Below are 27,307 nucleotides of genomic sequence, written 5' to 3'. Positions count from 1 at the left end.
CACAATATTCATACACATAATGTAAAAGTAATATAATGAAATTGTGAAGTATTTATAAAAAAAGTTCTTAATATTAAAAAAAAAATTAATGATATTATTTATAAATAAAAATGCAAAAAGAAGGAATGACCAATTCTGTTTAAAAAATTTATTTACAATTCATTCATACAAACACATTACACTATAAATAATTTTTCTTTTTTGTACACAAAACTGATATAATTCTCAACATCTATCTTAATATTCATTCCAACATATATTTTTTTGTTGAATAACATTTAAAATAAAAATAAAATAACAAATTTCTAATATTCTGTTTATGCTATTCTATTATTATGGACTTTGTACATTTGGTTCATGTTAAGTCATAAAAATGCAGAAAAGTATAACTATGAATTAATTATTCATTGTTGTGTTATTTGACTATAAGAAAGGGTTTATTATATGTACATTTCATATTATAATGACAAAATTTAGCTAACGATGTTATAATTAAAGGATTTTTTATTTTTAAACTTTTACTATTATTTTTCTTAAAATTATGGGATTATGTTCAAGGGCATAGAGAAATGGAATCTAATCATTACAAAAATCTAATTTCTTAAGTATCACTGACAAAAAAAAAATTTCTTCATAAATAATGTGTCACTAAAAAATAGTTTTCACTCATCTTAATGCTGCAGGGAATTATAAAAGCAAAATTGCTGCAACCCTTGAATTGACTGATTAATTCAGACTTTCTTCATAATTATATAAAAATTCAATAGTGTATCTTTTTTTAACATCTCATTAAATTTTTTTTAGATTTGCAGTGTTTAATGCCATTTATTCTATGATTATATTTGACAAGAATGATCTTTTCCGAGTCTCAGAAAATTGTGGCTGTAAGTTTCTGACAAAGGATTTTGTTTCAACTTCTTAAGAAAATTTAAACAGCCATTGTATTTTCTGTTACTTCATCTCTATGAATATAATAGCCAATTTTCATTTCCAGCAATGATCTGGGAATGCAATTAATTTTTATTCTGAGTTGCTGCTGAGATTTACCAGCTAAAGAATTATAAACTTTTCAGCAGTACCATTTACTACACAAGCTTTTAGCTCAGCTTTTCATACTTTTAGCTCAGTCAAATTAACATACATGATAGACCATTAATAATTTGGAAGGCAATTAAAAACCAATAGTGATAGTTTGCATTATTTTTTTCACAATATAACCTACTATTACTGTAGAACGATAATGTCACTCCTTAACATGAATATTTATTTATTCTTAACAGAAACATTACTGTAAAAATATATTGCATCTGCCCATGAATTTCTTTTTTCCTATCAAGAATCAGATTACAGATTGAACTGCAGTTGTGGGACTATTTATTTTAACATTGATTATAAATTTACCTAGTAGAACAGATAATATTTTAATAAGAAAACTTACCACTTGTATGGAGAATTATGTTATTATACACTATCTTGATTTCAAGAATAAATAGCTTGAAAATTTAAAACATCTTCTTTAAAACACATTTCTTTACGTGTATCTAATCAAGACCATAATGGATAAAAGTAAAGAAGGTTTTCATGTTTTGAAGCAGACAAAAGGCATTTGCAAAAAACTTACATAAAAGGCTGGTTACGGGAAAAAGTCTTAAGTTTCTAATGTTTAAGAAAATTATACTGAACTGGAATGCTGAAGATATACGAGTCATAATGTAAACTCGCATAACTGTTACAACAATTACAATAACCTTTGAGGTCAGGTTAAATTATACATACTTGTTAACCTATGTTAACCTCTCAGAAGATAGATCCAAAATTAAATGAAAACCGACTCATTTTTCAGAAATTACGATACAAAGACTAATTTTTGAAATTATGATAACTCTATTTCAATGGGAGACTGTAGCAAAATTTATAAAAACAATTATATACATTCAGTTAGAAATACTGGGAGTGAATAAACATTCAGAGAAGAAAACTGTGCTTTTCTAATCAAATATGCGAGTTATTAAATAATTAGGCATAATCAAGTCTATTAAAAAAGAATTACAAGATAAATTTCACTTATCTTGTAACCTTTTCTTTTTAATTTTTTACGTAGGCAGCTCTGATTCACAAATGCTTTGTGAAATAACTGACAAAACACAGTACGCGTTCTATATCTAGCTTACAGTCTGGATTTAATACTATTTGAATTTCATCTATTTGGCGCACTAAAGAAGCCAAAGATTTTGGCAGCAGTAATAACCCATTGTGTATATTTCTTTGAATCATATTGTATCTTTTGATAAGTGACAATACTTTTCTTTTACAAATCACTGGTCTCGCACAAACTTTACTGTCTTTTTTTCAAGCAAGTTATTTGATGGTTTTAATTCATCTTTTTACAACAGAGGGAGTTTTTACAAACCTTGAACTTGAATTCTTAATTAATGATAATTCTCATTAAGTCCTACTCTAGAAATCCTTTTTTCTTAACACAAATATAACCACTTCCAAATGGCATGGTTAACTTTCTTTTTATTATTAGATATTGTTCAATACTTCAATCAATTTTTAAGTCTGACTAGTCACAGTTTATTCCATCTTTACTGTATATTTTTTGTTGTAATCTTTTATTATTTCATTTTGAGTTTTATACTTCCAAGCATTTTATTGAAAATTAAAAATCAAATTAAGGATGGGCTAATAGAATTAAATTAATCAAACCTGAAAGAGAATAATTATTTAAATGGGAAAAAATTATACATTTATAAGCAATTAAGTGTTTGTATAAGTTTACTAAGTCACACACTACACTGCACAGGGTGTCTGTGTACACTGCTGCTCAGGAAACTAATCTTCAACATCTTTTGTAAGATTTTGTTTGCAAGAAACATATAAAATAGAAAATTATAAAATGCAGACTAAAGCTACTTATCAGATCTTTTGATGTTAATAAGCTATATATGTTCTTATTTGATTTCTTAAATCTAGCAGCCTCAACCAAAAATAATCACCTGACTGCAAAACTACTTTTTGATAAAATGCACTTATGGCTGAGATTCATAGAGACAATGTCAAGGATAAATTTAATATTCTGCAGAACTGTCCAAGATTTGACAACAGCGATAGTACAAAAGAAAGACAAACAATGAATAGATTTTTTACTATCTCAAAAATCAGGGAAAATTATAAAACCAATTACAAACCTTTGGTATATTTAATTAGCGGCATTCAAAAGCCACTGTTCATTCAGAATTTATCTTCTAAAGCGGATCATTATAGAATTAAAATAATGCTCAGCGATAATGTGATGAATTACAAGATTGATGTGAAATCACATTTGATAAAGGGAGTGTACTTTCAATGAACCTAACGATGGATAATTGGTTTCATTAACTTTCTCTTAACAAAATCTTTTTTTATAATAAGGCAAACTCAGTGTGATAGGAAGTATTAAAAAAAATAAATATGAATTGCTTTCAAAATCTATTTATCCAAAATCTAATCAAAGGAAATTAATTTGTTTATTTTTGTTCCAAAAAATGATGTCTCATTTACATCATGGTGAAACATCAGAATGTTTGAAGTTTCATCTGCTTATGAGGTTGTGTTGATAAATAATTGGTAAAAAAAAAATGCAGTTAGTTCGTAATTATTAAAACAATAAAAGAGGGATCAATGATTTCGATTTGCCACAGCAGTAACTCTGGAAGAAGAACCAGAAAATGTACAATGGCCTATTTTTTCAATTTGTTAAATATCGCACATATACATGCCCTTGTTTTAACTCGCACTTTTTTGTCAGAAATAATAGAAAATGTTTTTCTAGATCAGAATTTTTGCTTTCGTTAAACAAACAAATATGTGAACCATTAGAAAGAGTACTTACTTGTGTTTTACAATTAGGAAAATTGTGGAAAAGCAAAAATTAAGCCCGACAATATGCAGGATTAGGTTGCAGATACTTCATAAAAAGTTAAAAATATTTACAAGAAATACTGTGCTTGGCAAGACTATAATAATTAATAAAAAAGTTGTTTTAATAGTAATTATTGTGTTAATCCATTACTATAAAAGAAATATTTTTTTTTTTAAATTTTAGATAAGAAAATACTAATAGTAAAGATCAGACTTTTTAAAATGAAATCGAAGTCTATCCTTTCAATTATGTTTTAGGTTAATATAAAAATAATTACGATAAAGAATGAAAAATAAATGCCAAAGAAAAAGAAATATAAAATAAAGATTTGTCAGTAAATTTTGCCTGATGGTATGTGAGTAAACTTCATACATCTTTAATAATAATGGATAATTTGAAAAGTTTGTAATTAAGGATTAAAGCCTACCATAAAAGTGGCTGTGAGAGATGGACTGGCTTTAAGTTGCTCATTTGCAAGTCAAAAGTTACAGATATAATAATCTAATGTTTGTTGTAGAACATCAAACTTTAATAAAATCAAGAGAAAAAAATAAAAACCTCCAATGAGGCTTATAATAAGTTTTCTTTGTTCTCTTTAATGTTTCATGATAAAGTGGTTCCATAAAATATACCCTTCAAATAATCATGGGATAATATATACAGACTACACTAAAATATATAAACATGTGTAAACAGCATCTTAGGCAGTGTTAATTTTCTGGGTAAGGTTAAGCTCGAAATGTTAGGATAAGTTTACGGCAATAATATGAGCAGTGAGGATGGAGTTAAGTTTATGTCAGTATTATTTTAAAACAAAACAAAAATACTGTGTGGTTATGACTGCTTTGAGAAAAGTGTCTACCACTCATACTGTATCATGTACAATTATTTCTCATGAAATATAATACAAATCTATTGTTTAATCAGTTAATGAATTTTTTTATCATATAAACTGATTACTACTGCAAGTAATAAAGGTTTAAGATTTATAAGAATGCAAGGTACTTTTAAGTTTTTTTAAATTCTTCCTGTGCTGCACTACTTCAAGTTTCTAAAACTTTCTTAGGATCATTTCAATTAGATTACATTGAAATTTAAGGATTTTCTTTGGTAAATCATACGACTGAATCCTAGTAAGGTTTAAATCCTAATAAAGGTACATTACTTTTATAAGGATTTGAACACTAGAGGTGGATACCAGTGAACATTGGTGGTTGAAATTCAATTAATCAAACACCTAAGGAATGGTCGGCCTGAGTCTGTAGAAGACTACACCTCATTTCATTATGCATTATGACAGGTTAGTTTATTGTTCACAAGTTGTAAAGATTAATGTGCATATTAGGAACAGAAAATAAAATTAATAAGAACTAATCTAAGATAAAAATAGGTGTAAACCTACATTTTCAACTGGTTTACTCTTTGTATAGGCATGATTAAACAAAGAAAATACAATGCCTGATTAAGTGGTGAACTAGTTACGAGGAAGTTATATCAATAGTGTTTTTGGTTTTTCTCAGTGATCATCTGATGGTTTTCCTATATTTCAGTTTTTTATCATTTTAATGTAAATATTTGTAAAGGTAATTACAATGCAAGTACCTTTTTCCTAGTGACAAAACAATTACAGCATGAATAAACAAGAAATTCAAAAGTTCTTGCCCAGTGATATGTTGAGTAGCAAAACATGTACTTTATAAGTCACTGGATGGACGTCTTTATAGACTGATATAGGCTTTTGTTATATGGTGGAGGGTTGGGTCATAGCAAAACCCAATATTATATCATAAAATTAATCTAACTATCTGAAAATTATATAATATTATGCAAAAGTATTTTGTATAGAAGAAAATAAAGGAGATAAAAAACTCTTGCACAGTTCTGTGCAAGAAGACTGACTTTTTGTTTCTGACGCTCTTACTATTTTGCAATTCAACTCACTGATTTTTAGAGTACAATGCACTATTTACATTTGATTAACAAGTACACCCTACACACAAACACCAAGTTTAAACTCACTTGCCACTATGACTTACTGCTTAAGTGCATATGAAAAATGCACCAATATAAAGTTGTTGACATTAAATTGAGTGTAACTCAAGAACGACATAACCAATCTTCATCAAATTTTCACATGCACAACTTCAGATACACTAGTACAGCACAACTAAATTTCAATGAAATTTATCCAGTAGTTTTGAAGATTTTCGAGCCACAAATTTTATACATAGGCATAATTATATAACTACTAAGTTACTAAACAAATATACAATATAAGAAAATTATAATTGATGTGAATGGTATTTTCATACATCTCATACTTCAAAACATAAAGGAAGTTCAATTTCACTACCCAATCCCACCATATGACCAAAACTAATACTGTAGTTTTCTTCAAAAAATCGGTAAAAATATTAATTTATCTTAGTAATAAATAAAGAAATTTGTTCCATAAATTACTCACATTAAGATTAATAAAAAAAAACATATCAGTAATAACATGCGTTTTACAAAACCTTTCCAATGATCTTGTGACAAAGTTCAGAGTTTATACATCGATTCTACAGTATTTTATTAACAATTAAATTTTATTTATAATTATACTGTTATTTCTTAAATTTTAGTTTCCACACCTGAGAAAAATGTGAAGTCTCATTTACAGTGGGTGGACTACTGCTTTATACTTTTAATTTACAAAACTAAGCTGTAATGTAGATATACAGCTTATCCTAATACCTCTTCCTTCATTGCTATTCAGATAACCTGAAGCTCGAATCATCAAACATTGTATAACATGGTGATTAATTAGGACAGCTGAGAGAACAGTAAGATAGTAATGACAATGAAAGGGCAATCCTAGACTTGCCTTCACCAATAACTAAGTGCAAACTTAAAAAAAAATACAAGTAGTACTATAATCACAAAAAAATCTTCATTGTAGACTTTCTAATCACTGCAAGTATTATGTATAAAATTTTTTTCTATTTAGTGTTTTAAAGAGCACATGGTGTCGTAAGAACAAAAAAAAACTTAGCACACCATTAATAAATGCTAATATAAATATTTCTAATCAAAATATTACAGGGGAAGTAATACTTTCCTTTTAATATCAACATTAAATAGAGATTATTCACTTTTATAAAGTTTTCAATAACCATTAATAAATACATTAAGTTAGTTTTAAACTGGTTTTAGGGTCATGGCAAACACCTTTACAAAATATCAGTATCTAATAATCACATAGCCAAAGTAAAAAAAGTTAAACAAGCAATAATTCAAAATAAATAAAAAATTACCATAAAAGGAAAATGAAAAAAAATAACAAAATAAAAATCAATAAATTTTATTAAAAAACAAAAAACAAATACAAAATGCAACTCGCATGCACTTAAAATTAATATAAAATTTGAAATAAAAAATAACACTAAGAGAAAATAAATAAAAAATGTAATACTGATAAATATCTATGGTTTAAAACCTCAATAAAAGTAAAAACTAATCATTAAAAACATAATTACATTAAAAAAAAAACAAACAAACAATAAAGTAATAAAACAAAACAGTTTTATAATTTGAAACTGGCTTATCAAGATTAATATAACATAATATTCTTCAGAAAATGAATAAGATGATTAGAGTAGACTAAAGTAATCCAACCATCTTAAGATAACAAATTTAAAAATCTTGAATGAAAAAAAATTCACTGTCAATCAACAAATAGATTTTTTAATTATCAGGAATCAGTGCCCTGACATTAGAAACCTGAAGATGGCATACGATTCTTGTACTTTACAGCCTAAGTACATCTAACTGAACACATACCAGAAAAAAAATGAAGTTTTTTTTGAACTATCTTCACTAAATTGAATATATTATTGAAAATTGTAATATTAAATCCACAGAAACAGTTGACAAACAAACTTACAAATGATGTTTATCTCTGCAATGGAAATTAATTATACAATGAAAGAACATTATTTACTTTTAAGGGAAAACACAATCCTGATGTGATTTTTGAATATCAAAGTTTAACTACACTTTTTATTCTTGCTGATTTCTGTTTATTTATATCTTTTTATTCGAGAGAAATTTTTGTAGTTGAATAGAATGAATTTATAGTATTACTATTTTTTAAGCTGAAATTGGATGTTTTACTAAAACCTGAAACAATTGAAATTTTTGTGTTTTAAAGCGTGTTACTTAAGTCAATTCAAAAAAAAATTAGGAACTGCCGTTTGGAATTAAAATTTGCAAGTTAAATAAATAAAAAATTGTTCTTATGAATAAAAATGTCAAGACTATTAGTCTTGACATTTTGAATGCAATTAATACAACTTAAAAAGGGCTAAATTTAAAACTGAAGTTAAATCTATGAAATTTAAAAAAAAATTAATTAATTTTTTTTTTAGTTAAAACATAATTAGCACCATTTTAGAAATATTTACCACAGTTACTTCATTTTAATGGAAAATCCAGTAAAACACCCATTCAAAAGTAAAGATAATTTTTCAAACAGCATTATATACATTTTAAAAGTGTACATATCCTTTTCAAAAAGATGTACATACTTGCATGCAAACTTTATAGTTTGCATTTTTGTAAAACTTTCTTTTGGTGATCCCAAAACAACTAACCTTCTACTTCAGATATATATAGGCATGCTTGTGCACAGTTTTTCTTAATATTAACAATTTTGTTTTAATCAGGTTAGATTTCTGAGTTTACTGTAATTAAATATTATTAACTTACTAATAAATTAATTGACAAATAATGTCACATGCTAAATCATTTATGGTGCATTAATATAACATAAAACATGTATTCACAAATATTATAAATAATATTACATAATGAACAATAAACCTGAAATCTGGTATGACTTCTAATAAATAAAATTGTTATATAAAATCTGAAAATCTAACAAAAATAAATATGTTACAAAATATAACATTTAATTATTATTGGAAGAATAATGATTAACAAAGTCTCAAATTAACTTCATATTAACTTAAGTATTGCTTTATATAATTTAAATTCACTAAAACTATACACATACCAAGTGGAAAAAAACAATGTCAGCACTTTTATCTTAAATATAAAAATATTAAAAGCCACTACTACAAATTGGATTATTGAATAATGGTACAAAAACCTTATGAAAACCATGAAAAAATCTTGGGAAATTTATTATTTAAATAATTTTGGTTACGCTACCTTTAAAAGCCTAATTATGGTTTAGCAGTTGTTCTTAGGCCGAACACGTATGAATCAATGCAGTTAATTAAAGCAGGAAAAAACTGATGACTACCAAAGTTAGTAAAGACATTTTGTCGGCAGACTTTTTGAAGCTGGATATGACAATAGCTGTAGACATTTATTATAAAACATTAAAAAAAACTTAGAATGATAAGGATAAATGGCAAGGGATGCTACCAAAAGTAATCTTTTTTTGCATGAAAATGTATGAGGCGCATGAAGGATTTACAAAACAAGTTTAAGTAGCAGATTTTTTACAATCTCCCTTACAGCCCTGAATTGGCAGTTTGATTTTCATCTGTTCACAGAATTTTAGAACTGGTTGGTATTCATCAATACTTCAAGGCACATGGATGGTTGGAGTCAACCAACAGAATAATAAATGGACATAGCTGATGGGGATTTTGTTGACAATTAATACAAGTATGGATGTAACTTTGTATATAGAAAAAATAAAAAATTTTTTTGTTTATTTTTATTATTTGATTCAAGTTTAATTCTAAACAGTCCTTGTACATTACATAGTAATTAGAATTACTCTAGTCACAGTAAAAAAAAAGATAATAAATTACTTGAAACATGTAACAAAAAAATTGTATGAAGAAAACTAAGGAAAAGTTTTTAAATGGAATAGTTGATTTTAAGATAACTTTGGTTTTCTATGAAAATCAGTTTAATTAAAACACGACTAACATAAATAAGTTAAGAAAAAACCCAGTAAATCCCGTGTAAAACAGAGAATGAATAAATTTCTGGCTGAAACCTTAATGTGTAAATCTGTTTATTTTTTATCACTGTGAACATAAAATGCTAAAAGTTAAAATTACATTTTAAAATGTTTTCTAATAGAATAGTTGTAATTAATTTTTAACATCTCTACTATACTACAATTAAAAAATAAAATATATATTTTTAAATATTCTATTATCATCATCAATCCCCTGCAAACATAGATAATAAACAAGTTTTAGTGTTCACTATCAGAAAAATTAAAAAATGTCATAGCTAACAGACATTTTAAATATACATTTGGATTTTGACAATGAAAAAATTCTGAATTTTGACAGAAAAAATTCATGTTATTTTGTCATTAATAAAATGTGCAATTATACTGGCACTGTGCATCCTTATTGAATTTACAAACAATATGAATGTATAAGAAAATAATTTAATCTGCTTATAAAAAAGAAATTAATAAAAAAGAACAGCTCTTCTAAATAAGCTGCTCTCTTGCACAGACTTATAACCTGGCCCTATCCATAGAAAAATAAGGTGAGTAGGAAAAAAAAGGCTGAATTTATATTTTAAAATAAAAAAAAAATAAAAAAAAAAAACATTTAAAAACTACATCTAAATAAATAAAAAACAATATAAATAAATAATGCAAAATATGTATTCTATATACATAGCCAAGAGAAAATAAAAATGTAATTAGTCCAAAAAAATTTCAATTTATTTTTAAAACTGTTCAACTATTATATTGTTTGAAGTAGAATTCTATTGTATATTGAGATAATGTATTGAAAATATAAGGGCAGAGAGACAGCCTGGCTACACTTCATTCAAATCAGAACATGGAGAAAAAAGTAAAGAAATTACCTAACTGGTACTCAACGTAAATAAATATGTAATGTCATTATCTCCCTCTAACAACTGGGTAATCAATATACAGCTGATCTTTCATCTCCTTTCAAACACCTTTTTGAATGATTGACAATACTAGATTGTTAAAGGCAATTTTCAACAACTTTTAAAGGCTTACAATAATATCTGAGGTGAAATGAGCACTTCATTAAATAAAATTTCAATAGTAATCCTCTTTAAAAGTTTAACATGTACATTTTATTCATACAAATTAAATATACAGAGAGGAAAACTGCTCCCCTGATTTATGAGAAGTTGAGACAAGCAAGTGCTTAACCAAGTCACATCTAGCATGCTCACATTAATATCAAAACAAGGTATGTAATTTAAGTATAATTTAAATAATGAATTTTAATTGTTTAGCTAAAAAGGTTGTTATTTATGTATTATAAATATTGTTGCATTTCTATGTTTGGATATGGTTTAGAAAAATAACTTTTCTTTTAATTATCACTACCAAGTATCCTGGGTTGAAAGATGGATTCGCAGATCTACAGCATCTAATCAAAATTTAATTCCATCTTGAAACATAAGCTTCATTATTATTTATTATCATAAGAAATTAAAATGTATTATGAAAATTATTGCATCAAGTAAAATTTATAAATAACTATACGCATAGTAGACTTTATAATGCCTACAGTATTAATATAACACTTGTAGTAGCATCTCTTATTATAACAGAGAAAGAAATCACAGAAGAAAAACAATTAATTTCTAATAATCATTGCAACAATAATACTAAAATGAAAGATTAACTTTCTAACTTAAAAAATAATACATATTTTGTATATACTAATAATAAATAATATTATTATTATAATAAAATTATTATTATTTATAACAATAAAAACTTATACTTAATTTATTATTTTATATGAATAATTTGTTCTTATTCTTTTATAATTAATCGATATGGATAAGGTAATTACTTAAACTTCTGGAAAAGTAACAAATGTAGATCATAGATGTAGACCAATAAATCAGTGAAAGTTATTCATTAATTCAACACAAAGTGTAGGCCTGAATGAAAGTGTGGATTCTGTTCACGTAATTAATGAAAGGAAAGGCAAAGGATTATAATTCTATACAGTTAATTAAGAATTAATTTAGTTGGTTAATTAATTGACTATTGTTAACTTCTTGGGAGCAGTTTATATGCCTTTATTCCAGAACATATCATGTGCACATCAGAACTTCAGAATTCTAAAAATATTAAATCTCTATATAACACAAAATGTTCACCCTCTTTTTATCGAGAAAGTTTCATTTTGAATAAAATCTAATACTCCTTTTACAATGATTTACAAGAGCGACAAGTAAATGTGTATGTCAATATTTTCATTACAATTTTGGGTATATGTAACACACGTATGTCTACATTTTGTTTTAAGTGAAGCTACAAATAATATTGTTTACATATTTGATCAAGAATGCAGTATTTTGATCTAAAAAAATAATAAATTATATTGCCACATAAGACAGATTAAAGATTTCTCCTTATAGGCATAAAACACATTGTCCAATTTTTGCAATAAAAAAAGAAAGGTAAACATAAAAACTAAATTAATGTAAAGGTTATTCAAAATAATATACTTTAAAGCAGAAATCTTAATAAAGTAAGTTTAATGAAGAATACTGTTGAGAAAAAAATAAAAAGAGACCTCAGCCCTCTCCAAAACTTTACTGCTGTGATGTGGTGTCTATTGCTTATAAAGTACACATACTAGAATTTCCTGATTTGCACTAATATATTAATATACATATTATATGTATGCAATATGACATGTAACTTCTGCATAACATTGTGATAATATTAATAAAAAACAAGTTTTCATTAAATTTTTAGAAGAATCTTACTATTAGTACACTATTTTTAGATAGTGTTTGAACAAACAAAACCATTATTGAATTAAAAGGGCAATAAAAAAAATCCAAATTTCAAAATAATTATACAAAAGGAGACTAGATGAAGTTTCCATTATATTTTTCTCACTCTTACCAAATCGTGAAGTGCTAACTGTCCATGTGCTAAAACATGCATAATAATGTGCGGTTAAAAATCTGAACCACAACTACATAAGTGATCCCAGACATTTTATAAAATGTACAAGACTATATCAAACTAAAACAAAATTAAAAAAAGATAAAATATAATAATATAACATACAAAACAAATAAATTACAAGCACACAATATTATTATCAGTAATACACAGAATTAAATCAATACAAATAGAATGCTAAAAATAAAACTAGGAAATTAAATTTTCTTTCCCTATGATCAATAACTACAAATAGAACTTTCATGCTAAAATTAATATTATACATGAATGCATAATACATTTAAGAAATAATACCTGTAATAAATCTTTTCCCCCTTTTTTTAATTAAAACTTTAAATAAAAATAATTTATATAAGCAGCAATATAATTCTATTAAAATTGAAAACATCTTTGTCTTTTAAATTACACAAATTTTACCATTATTGTCATCACTGGTTCCACGTTAAAATACAAAATACCAATTTTACCTAACATAAAACTATTAAAATTATAAACAAAACGTATCTAAGAGAAAACAACAGTAAGAAAAAAGAAACAGCAAATACAGAAAGTAAATAAGGCTAAACTAACATAATGAAACTGTCTAAGAGACCATATTATGATGACAAATCTAACTAAAAGAAAAACATACAATAATGGATTAAAGCAGAAATGAGATCATTTAAAAAAGTAAGCTACTGCTGAAACAAAGTAATACTTGATCACGAGTACATAAAAAAGAAATTAAATTTGCTACTACTAATAATAATAAAAAATAAAGCTAATAAAAATTGTACAAATTATGTTAATGTGTAATGATGATGGATCATTTATTAAAGAATTGTTTAGAGAATTACTTACACAGCAATTTAATAAGCTAAAAATCATACTATATTAATAAGATTACATAGGGTCACAAAGTACTGCATAGAGATCAAGTAAATATTACTAACTCTAAATGTAAATGCATTTCAATAGTTTGGTAAACTGTATTCTTGAATGATACTGTTTACACTTTTATTGTTAAACATCTCTAGCCCTTTAATTTTATTACAGTTGGGTTTCAAACTTTTAATATTTTTCTTGGCATTGGTATTGATTATTAGCCTTTTCTTATTTTGAATCATTAGGAAACAATTTTATAAATCAATGTCAAATATTTATCAGATATTTCTTGGACTCTGTTTCTTTCAATTGTTTATTATAAAACAGTAATAAATCTAGTTTTCTTAACTAAATGCGGCTACTGCTACAGATAACAAAATTAAAAATTACATTTATGTTGATTTAACTGTTCCAAACTCTTTCCAGTGAACTAATGTGGGGTAACTAGTCACATAATCTATATTCAAGAATACATAAACTCAATCTTGCGTTGTGATCCGACCTAGACTCCTAGTCTGTATCAACAACACTGAGATGGAAGCTGCCATGTATTTAACAAAATATATTTAAATGTATCTTAAATGTAGCTGCCATGTATTTAGCAAGGAGATTATTTAAATAATCTCCTTGTGGAAAACTGTAAAATTAGTTTTTATGTATTCTACATACGTTAAATATCAGTATCCAGCAGATGCTTAGAAGGTATTTAATATTCTAAGGATAAATAATTTTGCCATTTATTTTTTTTTTATTTTTTTTTATTTTTGGGCGAAAAACGAATGGTCGTTATCATCGCCCGGAGAATCGGTAAATAAATAAAAGTAATTAAAACTTAAAACTACTATCACAGGAAATCAAATCTGGAATGGGTGTAAAAGGCCCATTCTCGGATAACAAAAATACTAACATGTAACTTAAAACTAATTACTATGTTAAAAACTATCATATTAAAACTAAATAAAACTTAAAATTAAAAAAGGAGATAAAACTTACAACTAATATCACAAAAATCTTACAACTAATATCACAGTCAGTCTTTAAAATATTAAAAAATAACTTATAAAATTTAACAAATTCCGATAAGGAGTGTAAAAGGCTCCTAATCGGATAAAAATATCAAACATTCAGAGAAAAAAAAAAAAATATAATAAAAAAAATAAACTTATTAAAAAACTAAAAGTATTAAAAAATATAAGCAACAGTATTAAATTTTTTGCATTAACCCTATACTATGTAAAAATATAAACATCCGGTTTAAAACCTCCTTATCGTCACGCAAGATACCACGGATGTTACTAGGTAATTTAAATTTACGACGCAATGCCGCATAACATATGCAGTCCACGAGTATGTGGCGCACAGTCACGCGGCAGTTGCATCTTGCGCATAGAGGTGGTTGTCCTCTTGTAAACAGGTACTCGTGTGTGACTCTCGTGTGTCCTATCCGCAATCGACAGAGAACTACTTCCTCACGCCGGGGTTTTCTGTATGAGTTCCATGGTAACACAGAATCTTTAATCTGACGGAGTTTATTATCAACAGTAGCTGTCCAATCACCTTGCCACCTTGTTCTTAATAATTGTTTTACATAGTTAATGAAATCAGAAGTAGCAACTCGGGTGGTGAAAGGAGGCTGGTTACATGCTTCTTTGGCAGCAGAATCTGCATGTTCATTACCTGGAATCCCTACGTGGCTAGGGACCCAGCAAAAACTTAATTCTGTGTTGCGATTATTCAACTCAGCGATTGCGTTGTAAATTTCAATGACGATAGGATGTTTGGAATAAAAGTTCTTTAAGGCTTGGAGAGCACTACACGAGTCACTGCAAATAAGAATTTTTCTATATTTAGGGTTAATGATGTTTAGAGCCTTATTTATAGCGTATAGTTCAGCGGTAAACACACTCGTAATACCGAGTAGACCAAACATATAAGTTCTCTCATTAACAACAAATGCACACCCAACTGTATCATTTTGTTTCGATCCATCAGTGTATACAACCGCGTCTGGTTTCATCTTGGAGAGAACACACTGAAACATTTGCTGAAAGACAATAGATGGTGTTGATTGTTTATTGTATGTGGTCAGGTCAAAATTAAAATTTATAAGGTTTATTCTCCACGGAGGTTATGAGCAAGGATATATAGGAAAGAATGACGGTTTGTCAACATTTATATGCTGCAGTAGACGCCAGGTACGGATACCTACCGGTGCAGTACGACGTGGATGGTCCTCATACTTTCCTAGATTAGGATTTCTAAAGACTGACTCAAGAGCCGGGTGATTTGGTTGTCCTCTGAGACGAGCAAAATACGATAATAAAAGCTGGTCTCGTCTATCCCAAAGTGATGGTTCACCACAGTCTACCAGTAAGCTTGCGACAGGACTAGATCTAAACGCGCCTGTGGCAAGCCGAAGGAAAGCATGATGTACACTATCCAGCATTTTAAGCACGGTTTGACGAGCTGATGAGTAGGCCACACAACCGTAATCTAAACGGGAGCGAACAAAGGAATAGTAAAAACGTATCATACATGATCTATCGGCTCCCCAGTTGGTGTTAGTAAGGACTCGCATCATATCTAGAATTTTGGAACATTTTGTTTTCAATTCTTTTAAATGTTTGACCCAAGTAAGACGGCTATCAAAAATTAAACCTAAAAACTTGACGTAAGTAGAGATAGTAACAGTCTCACCGTTCAGAAAAATTTGCGGAATAGAAGGGTTTCGTAGCCGAGAAAAAACTACACATTTTGTTTTTTCGGATGAAAATGTGAAACCAGTAATCCTGGACCAAGCTTCAAGGTGATATATAGTGTTCTGCAGTAGTCTCTCTGCTGTAGGTGCCGAACGGCTTGCAATGTAGATAGCAAAGTCGTCAGCAAATAGAGAGCATGAGACAGGAGCCTGAACACATTTGGTAATATCGTTTATGGCTACAGAAAATAAGGTGGCACTTAATACACTACCTTGGGGCACTCCATTCTCCAAGATGACACTATCTGAGAGCGAATCATCCACACGAACACGAGCCGTTCGGTGATTTAAGAATCCCCGGATAAAAGCAAGCATATTGCCCTTGATTCCCCATTTTTTGAGAGTGTTAAGAATACCACGTCGCCAGGCTGTGTCATACGCCTTTTTTATATCAAAGAAGATAGCGACGAGGTGTTGCCGATTGAGGAAAGCGTTTTGTATGGCTGTTTCTAGTGACACTAAATGGTCAATGGAAGATCGTCCTTGTCGAAAACCACACTGTTCTGGAGATAGAAAGCCATGTTTCTCCAAGTACCATGTAAGTCTGCGGTTTACCATTCTCTCCATTATTTTACACAAAACGCTTGTTAATGAAATAGGGCGATAGCTTGAGGGGTTCGTCTGGTCTTTACCAGGTTTTTGTACTGGTATAATAAATGCTTCTGACCAGCCGGGTGGGAAGACTTGTTCGGAGAATAAACCGTTGAAAATATTCAAAAGTTGTTGTAGTGCCGAATTAGGAAGGTGTGAAAGCATGGAAAGGCGAATGTTGTCCGGTTCAGGGGAAGTGTCCCGTGAATTTTTAAGTGCATGTAACAATTCTTTAAATACGAATGGAGTGTTTAATTCACCAACCGAATCACCAGTGTTTAACGACAACACCTCCATTTGTATCTTGTACCGTTGAAAATCGTTATTATATGATGAGGTGAGAGACACCGAGCGGAAAGATTTTGCTAGACTATTTGCCACTTCCGAGGATGATGAAAGGAGTTCTCCTTCATCAATAAGACCAAGAATAGATTGTTTCGGTGATCCGAAGATTGCACGAATTTTCTTCCATACAGTAGACGTGGAAGTAGTGCGTGAGATAGTGCTCACGTATTTCGTCCATGAATTCCTCTTAGCGTCCAAGAATACTCGACGGCACACCGCTCTAGCCCTGCGGTATAAATTTAGATGTTCTGTTGTAGGCCTACGATTAAATTTACGTAGTGCCTGCCGTCGATTCCTAATAGCATTTTTGCATTCATCGTTCCACCATGGAACGAAAAAACGTCTAGGATTACTCGATGTTTGTGGGATATATCTGTTGGCATTCTTAAGTATCATGGACGTAAAAGAAGAATATTGGTCGAGGATGTTCGCTCCATCGTCATACTGAGATTGGAATGCTTTATGGTATCCGTTCCAATCTGCCTTTTCAACAATCCATCTCCGTGGCCTTCTTTTAATCTCGCAGTCTACACCGAAACTAATAATAATTGGTCTATGATCACTGCCGTGAAAGTCATCACAAACCGACCAATTAAAATGAGGGAGCACATTCGGTGAGCATATGGAAAGATCAAGGTTAGATACAGTACCAGTTGATAAGGACATAAATGTATGTGATCCATTATTCAGTAGGCAAAGGTCAAAGTCTTGTCTCAATCTGTTTATCATATTTCCTCGAGTGGAGCAGAAGGTTGAGCCCCAGGAAATATGATGGGCATTGAAGTCTCCTACTATTAACGATGGAGATGGTATTTGTGTGAGGAGATTTGAGACATCTAAAGCACTGAACTCAGTGTTCGGTGAGAGATACAGATTGCAGATATGCAATTTGAAGGGAATAGAGATCTTTACTGCAATAGCAGGAATGACAGTGGTTAGTTGAATTCTTGTAGCTGACACCCCATTCTTCATGAAAATCGCTACTCCACCACTCTCCCTACTGTCTACTAGGCAGTCGTATCTCTCGCAGAAGTATCCTCTAAGTGTAATTCGGTCATGTTGTAGAAGGTGAGTTTCTTGGAAACACATGATTAATGGATCATGTGTGTGCGCTAGTACTCTAATATCTTCAATGCGGGACCGAATACCTCTAACATTCCACTGAATAATGTTCATAAGTGTAAAAAATAAATAAAAAAATAAATTTCGGAAATTATATAAAAATTAGTTGTATGTGATTCGGTTTTTATTTTTTGTATTTTTTATTTTAAAGAACTCCGATGCCCTAGGGTCGGGTGGTTCTTCAACCATATCCTCCAGTATATGAGGTGATGGTGGAGGAGATTTATTTGAATGGGATGTTGTAGTTGACATCCCAGAGGAGATAGTTATATTGGTTCCCTTTATGGGGAGCTTATTAGGTGGCTTGCTGCCAGCTGTGATAGTCGCTATTTGTGGCGGTACGACTTTGGGAATAGGAACTTTCGTATGCATCACACTGTTTGATTCACTAGCTACGACGGAGGACTTTTTATTCATTTTTGTCAGCTCTGAGATGGTGGCTGTAAGTGAAGCTACTTGATCAGATAGCATCTGAACAAGTTTTTTTAAGTTCATTGCAGGATCCGCACTGCTGATTATTAGCATTTGTAGGAATTTGTTTAGATGTAGCGGTGACAAAAGATACGTCTGGTTTAACCAGGTTCCGTGAATTGTTTATCTTTTTATATTCTCTACGTGCAGCCGGAAAAGATAGTTTTTGCTCCGTACAGATTTTGAGAATTGCCTTTTCTTCTTTAAAAGTTGGGCAATCTCGGGAGCGAGCTGTATGTGGACCACTGCAGTTTGCGCATTTTTCACTTTCTTCGCAGTTAGTGTCATTGTGACCTTCTTTAGCACATCGAGCACAGATCTCGGTTTTTGTACAAGATGTTGTAGTGTGACCAAAACCTTGGCATCTGAAACATCGCCGTGGGTTGGGTATGAATGGTCGTACCCGAACCGAGAGGTAACCCACTTTAATCTTCTCTGGTGGAACAGGGAGATTGAATGTTAATATAAGAGACGGTGTCGGTTCTTCTGTTCCGTTCTGCCGTCTCATTATACGTTTCACCTCAACAACATCTTGGTGGCAAAGCTCATCGACTATTTCCGAGATATCTATATCCAGAAGGTCTCTACAAAAAATTACACCCCTGCTCGTATTTAAAGTTTTGTGGCTTTCAGCACTTATATTTATACCACCCATATTACAGTGACGTAAGATTGATCGACTCTGTTCGTCGTTGAATGTTTCAACCAGAATCGATCCGTCGCGTAATTTCCTGATATTCTTCGGGGAGCCACTTGCACCTGTTATGGTTTTGTTTATTAAAAACGGTGAGACCTTTTGAAGGGAGCCACCTTCCTGACTATTTCTGAGAACAACGAATCTAATGTTTTTATATTTTGATTCTAAGAAATTCTCTTTTGTAGGACTTTTATCCTCGTCAGACGAAGCTGATCGAGGTCTCTTCGCAAGACTTGAATTGCTGGTTTTTTCAGATGGACCACCAACCATCATTGTGTTTGTTAATGGAACTGAAATTTTGGTCCCACTAGTACCGGCGAAAAATGGACCACTCCAGCAGAGCGCACGCGTACTGGAGCTAGAGCTAAATACAACTGGGTTCGCCCTGGTGCCCAGAGGACATCGTTCGAGACTCACTACGTAGAGCCATTCACCCATCGGCACGATTTGTTCCCACCTTGGGTTACGGTTGCGTTTCGTAAGATGTCGCAACACCACCGAGTGTAAATGTAAGAAATATCAGTGTAGGTTGTTGTTGTGTAATTGTGTATGTGTGTATGTTGTAATTTATGTAGTGTTCTTGGTGTAGTATATGTGTAAAATGTAAAGTGTTCTGCAGCTCATTGTATAGTGGGAAGAAAAGCTGCGGAGGCTAGGCCCGTGGGGACGCCAACCCCCAAAGTCTTAAAGAATAAGACTCCCCGTCGGGGTTGTCATTTATTACTTAATTGGTGAATAAAGATAAGATCCTACACTAAATGTTAAAACACTTGTTATATTTAGGAATGAGTCAATGAGTCATTTGGGAATCTAACCTTGCTTAGAAAAAAAAATTGTCTTCCATTATAACTTTTTCTTACTCCATCTGACCCTTACACTATAGACTGCTTGATGTTTGTAATGCTAATTCATCACATTAAAATAAACATGGAAGTACTTTTAAATAAAAAGCATGAAATGAAATACATTCATATGAGAATGATTTTGGTCAAATAATGCAATATACTAAACTGTATTATTAAGAAAATATATAAGTAAAATCCGGAAACCCATATGGCCACTATGTAACAAAGAAAGTACCTGATCAGGTGGACTTTGGTAAGGTTTACATGAAAATGATTTTACATCCCTTTGAGCAGTGTAAAAAAAAAAGCTTTTGTATAAGTATAAGAACAGAAATAAATGAAATGGTACGAACCACCTAGAAATTTTAATTAAGCAAGGATAATAATTAATTAAATAAGGTCTTATCCACACTTCATAATAAATGGATAATGTAGTAAACATGATTTCCATCATCATGCAACAACACAAAGTTATATATAATTGACCCTGAATGCGCCTGTTACTCATTAGAAACTATTATATAGTTATTAGTGAGTAATACAGAGAATAGTTATAAAAGTTACACATAGAACTTTTTTTTCACTATCAAGAGTCAGAAGATAAACTTATGTATCTTCTATATGTAGACTTATGTATCAGTTAAATTTAATTTAAGTAAATAACCTTCAAAACTCCAGAGAAATCAGTAATACGACCATTATTGACAACTAAGTGTTTCAATTACTTGGTATGCTTTCATAAGGTATGCATTTATGACAATGTAAAAAAGAGTGAGTACATTTCAGGTAATATGTAAAGATACAGAAAGGATTTAGGGAACATGCCAGAACAAAAACTGTAATAATATTTTTAAATAATATAATAAACTCTTTCCTAAGGAAATTAAGCATGCATGAATTATTATGAGAAATTAGGAAAAGTAACATTCAGGCTGCTGAGATAAGATTCTTTTTCATCGATAAGATTTAGGGTAAAAATATACGAGCAGAGTTGAATACTTATAGAAAGATCATCTAAGCAGAACATACAATAATAGAATACAAGATATATGTAATCTTGAAATTTTACAAATGTAAAATTCTAGTAATGTTAACAACCAGCAATTTTAAAACAACTATAGTATCGATGACAACCAGAGAAACATATCTCCAAAAATGAGTTTTTCGGTTTTATACTGATATATGTTATTCTTTACATACTATTTAGTAACAGAACGACATATCTCCACCATTATTATAAAGAAAGTTTTTGGAATTATGTTTTATATAAAATTTTCTTGCTTTTAGACCTATAAACATAGTTCTTTGTTTATTTAACCTTGATCAGTGTGGAATATTTTAACATTTACAGGAACGTATGTGATGATACGTTTCTACAGTGCTGAGGAAATGCAGAGTTAAGTTTATGTTTTGTTCAGAACCATATAAAATCAAGTAACAATAGGTTTATCTGGCACTAGCAAAACTATTACTTCAAGTTATTTTATTGTGATATATATTAAATCTGTACAAGATAATATCAGTAGTAAATAATATCTATAATCTGTTGGAAATAATATGCTACAGTGTATACACATGTATAAATGTATTAATATAAAATCAACTATTAAGCATTCAATTTGTTTGCTTTGAAAATTTGTACACTAAAATTTATTTTCTATAAAAATGCTTTGTAGAATATCAACTTAAATCATCAGTGTAGAAATTCTTTTTCTTTAATATTTTAAATATAATGAAGTTAGCCTCATACGAAAAAGTTGATTTCTTTAATTCATCTTTGAGACAGTTCATTATATTACAGTGTTTGGCATATATATATATATTACAACACAAATCTTTTGCTTTCAGATTAAGACCTTAAAGCATTCATTAATATTATCAGTTACAAGTGATACAGATCACTGGAAAAGATATACAAAAGTGCTTTAAATTTTTATGTGCTTGTATAATGTTTTGTGGCTACTTGGCTGCAGATATTCAATGGAGCTTCATGCGAAATACATTTTCAATGATGTAACGCAAAATCTGCATTTTCAATAACATATTTTTGTTAAAATAAATGGCTTGTTCTGTATTTTGTTTAATAAATAGATGGATTATGTTACAAATAAATGCGTTATTTATTTGTTTTTTTTCTCTTCAGGATGTGACTGATCATCAACATTTAAAATTTATGAGAATGAAACTGATTACAGTTCATCTTTAAACCAAGAACAAATGGAGGTTGTTGAACGAGTAGAAAAGCAAATGAACTTAGTGATTCTTTGGATGACTACCATCCTCTTAAAATTCTCCTGCTTCTTCAACATTTGATGATAATTTGAAGCTTAATCCTAGGAGGCACACCAGTGTTGTAGCACCCCAATAGTGTCTTGAATTCCCACCAGGGGTGCTGTATACGCTCTGGTGCCATGATGTTCTGTGTATTCTCAGTTGATGTGATTATGTTTACATATGCTTTTCTAATTTTAGAATTATTTCTGAGATTATTGTGGTATTTTTGTGATTTGGTGTGCTGTAGAAGAACCCCTTGTGTGCTTTACAGAGTGTTGGATGAAAGATTCAAGATATTTGTTTCTTTTATTGTATTAGTGCAATTAATTAAATTTCATGATGGATAAATGTAATTCTTCTTCCAGTAGGTTTAATGTCTTCATCCAGTGTAATTTAGACATCAAAGAAGAGTTCAGTAGTGAAGAAAATATTAGTGAGTGTGAAGACGTCACTGAAGAACACAATTACAACAGCGATGAAATTGCTTATTTAGATTTAAGTGAAGATGAAGCTGGCAGTGATGAGGATGTTAGAGGAGCATTTATACAGGGAGAAACGGTTATAGATAGAGCAGTGATCCACCAGCTTGGGTTGCACTGCAAGTAGAAATATTGTGGTGCAAATACCAGGAAATAGAGGCAAGGCTAGAAATATTGTCAGTGAACTTGATGCTTGGTAGTTGTTATTTAAGAAATCATTGATATGATTGTAAATTTTACAAATATTGAAATAAATATTCAGAAAATAAATTATTATTTAAATAAATTAAATAAAAAATATACTTATAATTGAGTGAATCATCTGATTCACAGAATTTAGGTAACAAATAGTGATGAAATTCATGTCTTTTTGGTTTATTGTAAACTACAGGCGTTTTGAAAGCAGGACATTTGAGCACAGAAGAAATGTGGAGTTCTACATATGGTATTCCCCTTTATAAGTTTTGTGACATAACAGTCACAAAATAGATTCAAATTCTTACTAAATTGTTTACGATTTGATGATCGATTGACACGAGATGACAATGAAAAATTTACACCAATTTGAGCTTTTTGGAATATTTTTATAGTAAACTGTAAAGAAAGCTATACTCCTCATTCATATTGCACTGTACATGAACAGCTACTTGGGTTCTAGGGTAAATGCCTCTTTAGAGAATATATACCTTCAAAGCCAGAAATATATGGCATAAAAATAGTTTGTCTTTGTGATACCAGAATGTACTTCATGGTAAATGCAATACCCTACATTGGTAAAGTGGGTCGCCAGTGACAGCCACAAGTACTGAATCTTGTGACAAATATAACAGAAGCAACAAATAATACTGAACATAATATTAAGGTAGATAATTGGTTTACCTCTATTCCTCTAGCTGATACAATGCTAAAATATAAGCAGACACTTGTAGGGACTTACAGAGAAATAAGAAAGAAATTCCTCCTTCATTTCTTCCTTCAAAAAGCTGTGAGATACTCTCATCAAAATTTTGCTTTGATCAAGAAAAAACACTTGTAAGTTTCTGTCTAAAGAAAAACAAAACTGTCATACTCGTATCAAACATGTATAATGACAGAGCTGTAAATCAGACAACAGAAAAGCCAGAGATGATTCATTTTTATAATAAAACAAAAGGAGGGTTCGACATATTCAACCAGCTCAACCATTCATTCAGTGTTTCAAGAAAAACTCGAAGATGGCCTCTTCGTTATTTATATGGTATGTTGGACCAGGCAAGTGTTAATGTACTCGTGTTGTTTAGGAATAAACACAACAGTGAACTTGCAAAATGAAAGAACTTTCTCAAAATTCTTGGCTTACAACTTGCTGCTAAACCTTACATATTGGACAGGCTCAAGACACTGAATTCAAAAGAACTCTGAAGGCATACAAAAAAGTCTTTGTGCTCAACCACAACCTCAGCGTGATCCAAAAAAGGGACGTCCAAAACAAGCAAGATGTGCTGTATGTCCAAGAAACAGGGATAGGAAGACCTACATCTAGTGTAAGAAACCAATATTCTCAGAACACAAGAGAGAGGTTTGCAAATTTTGTGTTGATTAAAACATGAACAGTTTGTAATCATATACCTTTTATTACATTTGGAAATGTGTTTGATGTTTTTTTAATGATATGTAACAATAAAATATTTTTTATAAAAAATATTATCAATTATTTACCTTGGGGTGCTGTGGTACCCCACATGTGCTTTAATAGACTATAGATTTGTGTGTGCATTCAAAAATTAAAATCAACAAACATAGGAAAATAAAGAAAGATAATCTACCTCTCTAAAAAAAAAATTAAAGGAAGTTGTGCATTAATACAGTTTTTATTATTAGTTATAAGATTCCGAAATATAATACCAGCAACAATACTTTGTACAGATCTTTAAAAAAATGAATTCAGGACAAATGTAGAAAGGTGTGTCTTATGTAGAAAATGCGGGAAGTTGTTGAGGGTAGCTGATGAAAGGCAGTTGATTAAAAACATGGAGAGCAATGTTACTTTCTAATGAAGTTAACAGTTACTGTAGTCACAACACTGGGAAAGAAAGTACAAAGTCCAGATGATGTAGTTGCTGCAAGTAAAGGCTTTTATTTATTTACAGTAGCTAATACAACAGATGCTTCCATCAAGGACACAAGAGGGGAATTGTTTGCAGAACAAGTTGTAAATACAAGAGATAAAAAAAGTACGAAAAGTTGTAGAAACTCTCTTACATGGAAAAAAAAATCTGGGAAAATTGTGTCAATCAGGAAAGGCATATGTTTCCATCTTCAGTAATAGTTTCAGAACAGAAATTTGTTAATAAGGACTGTTCAAAATATTCAAGAAAGTGTAATCTCAGCTTTTAACTGAAGATGAGAATAGACTGATTTTTGAAAAATTCTGGGCTGTGAAAGATATCAATAAACAAACAGTATTTTGCTTCATTGATGAAGGAAGTTCCTAAGGAAAGAATTTGTGCAACTTTTGTAGATTTTCAAAAAGTAATAAAAAATTATCATTTTTTCAAAATTAACAAAGTACTACAAGTATGTTTGACATTTTTTCTTAGCATTCTTGATGTCAAAAACATTTCCCAGAAATATAATAAAGAAATGAGATATAAATAATACAACGTAAGTCATGTCCAAGTGTAAAGAGACCTGAAGAATGTAGGGAAAATAGTAAAGAACATGTAAATTCATTTCCCTCAATTCAATTGCATTATTGCCATGTTGACAGCTTCAAGAAGTAGTTGGCTGGTGATTTAAACATCAATATTATATACGAGCTGTATACACAGCAATGTAAAGAACGCAGTGTGAATGCAGAAAAATTATGGTTACACAGAGAAATCTTTAATACTAAATTTAATTTTGCATTCCACAAAGCAAGAAAAGATGAAAGTTATCAATGTTTTTGCTACAGAAATTTACTCATTGATCAGCAAGCACAAGAAAAACATTTTATGAAGACAAATAAACAAAAACATTTGCTTGTCACTTAAAAACAAATATAAGGAAGAAATCTGTAAGAAAATGACATTTATTTGATCTCAAAGAAGTCTGGTACTGTTGTTCAATTTCTTAAAAAAATTTTTACAAACACAGATTGGCTGTTTACAACCTTATTGTATATAATGTGGCTACAAAACATAATACAAATTACATTTATAATGATGGGATGGCTACATGAGGTTTTATTGAAGTATCATATATATATATATATATATATATATATATATAAAACTGCAATATGTTGCTGATAGACGTCCAATTAATCTGTTCTCCGACAGTTGCAGGGGACAAAATCACAATATCATTATGCTTTTTCATGTTGTACAATCTTTAAAAATTCAATCTACTGATCAGTGTTATTTTGAACTGGATCATTCACAAATGGAATGTGAAATATTCAAAGAATGTAGATATTTATGATCCATCAGGATAGTTTCACTCTTGTAAGAATGGCTTCTAAAAATAGAAAACATGATGTAATAGAAATGGAACAAAAAGAATTTTTAGATTTCAAGTCAATGCAGACCTCTTTTAAAAAGTGATGATGTTAATACTGTTAAATTTGTGTTAAACAAACTCGAAGTAAAAGAATAAGAAAAAATATTTTTCATAACAATAATAAGTATTTTTAACTAATAAAAATTGTATTTTGTCATATAGCATTGTATTTTTTTTTGGGGGGGGGGGTTATGATCAGAAACTTTTTCTTTCTTTAATAAAATAATACTGTCATTGTATGTAATTAATGTTACTCTTAAATAAATCTAATTTTAATACAACTAGATTATCCTAGTTGTTATATTTTCTTACATTTTATTATATTTCTTTCTTTATTTTTTCTTTCTTTTTATTATATTTTCATTTATTTTATTATATTTCTTTCTTATAACATTTTTTGACTTGGTTCTGTTTAGAAATTTTGTTTTTCTTTATTAAAATAATAAAAATCATTATACTTTTTCATAATA

The 27,307-nt window shown here is 29.8% G+C and overlaps 2 protein-coding genes across 2 annotated transcripts in view; both read right to left on the bottom strand.

Annotated features, from left to right (window-relative positions):
- Positions 1-27,307, bottom strand: part of LOC142328285 (uncharacterized) — a 198,347-nt gene that overhangs the window by 114,232 nt on the left and 56,808 nt on the right. The gene's annotated exons all lie outside the window — the stretch shown is intronic.
- LOC142327807 (uncharacterized) overlaps positions 1-27,307 on the bottom strand; it is a 102,994-nt gene that overhangs the window by 28,208 nt on the left and 47,479 nt on the right. The window contains exon 13 of the mRNA XM_075371144.1: positions 5,507-5,513. Coding sequence (XP_075227259.1) covers positions 5,507-5,513 — 7 coding nt within the window. The remainder of the gene's footprint in view (positions 1-5,506; positions 5,514-27,307) is intronic.

The sequence above is a fragment of the Lycorma delicatula genome, chromosome 7, assembly GCF_047948215.1.
Source record: "Lycorma delicatula isolate Av1 chromosome 7, ASM4794821v1, whole genome shotgun sequence".
In the NCBI taxonomy this organism is placed as follows: Eukaryota; Metazoa; Arthropoda; class Insecta; order Hemiptera; family Fulgoridae; genus Lycorma; species Lycorma delicatula.
Note: the sequence above shows the minus strand (reverse complement) of the source record. Positions and strands in the feature narration are given on the sequence as shown.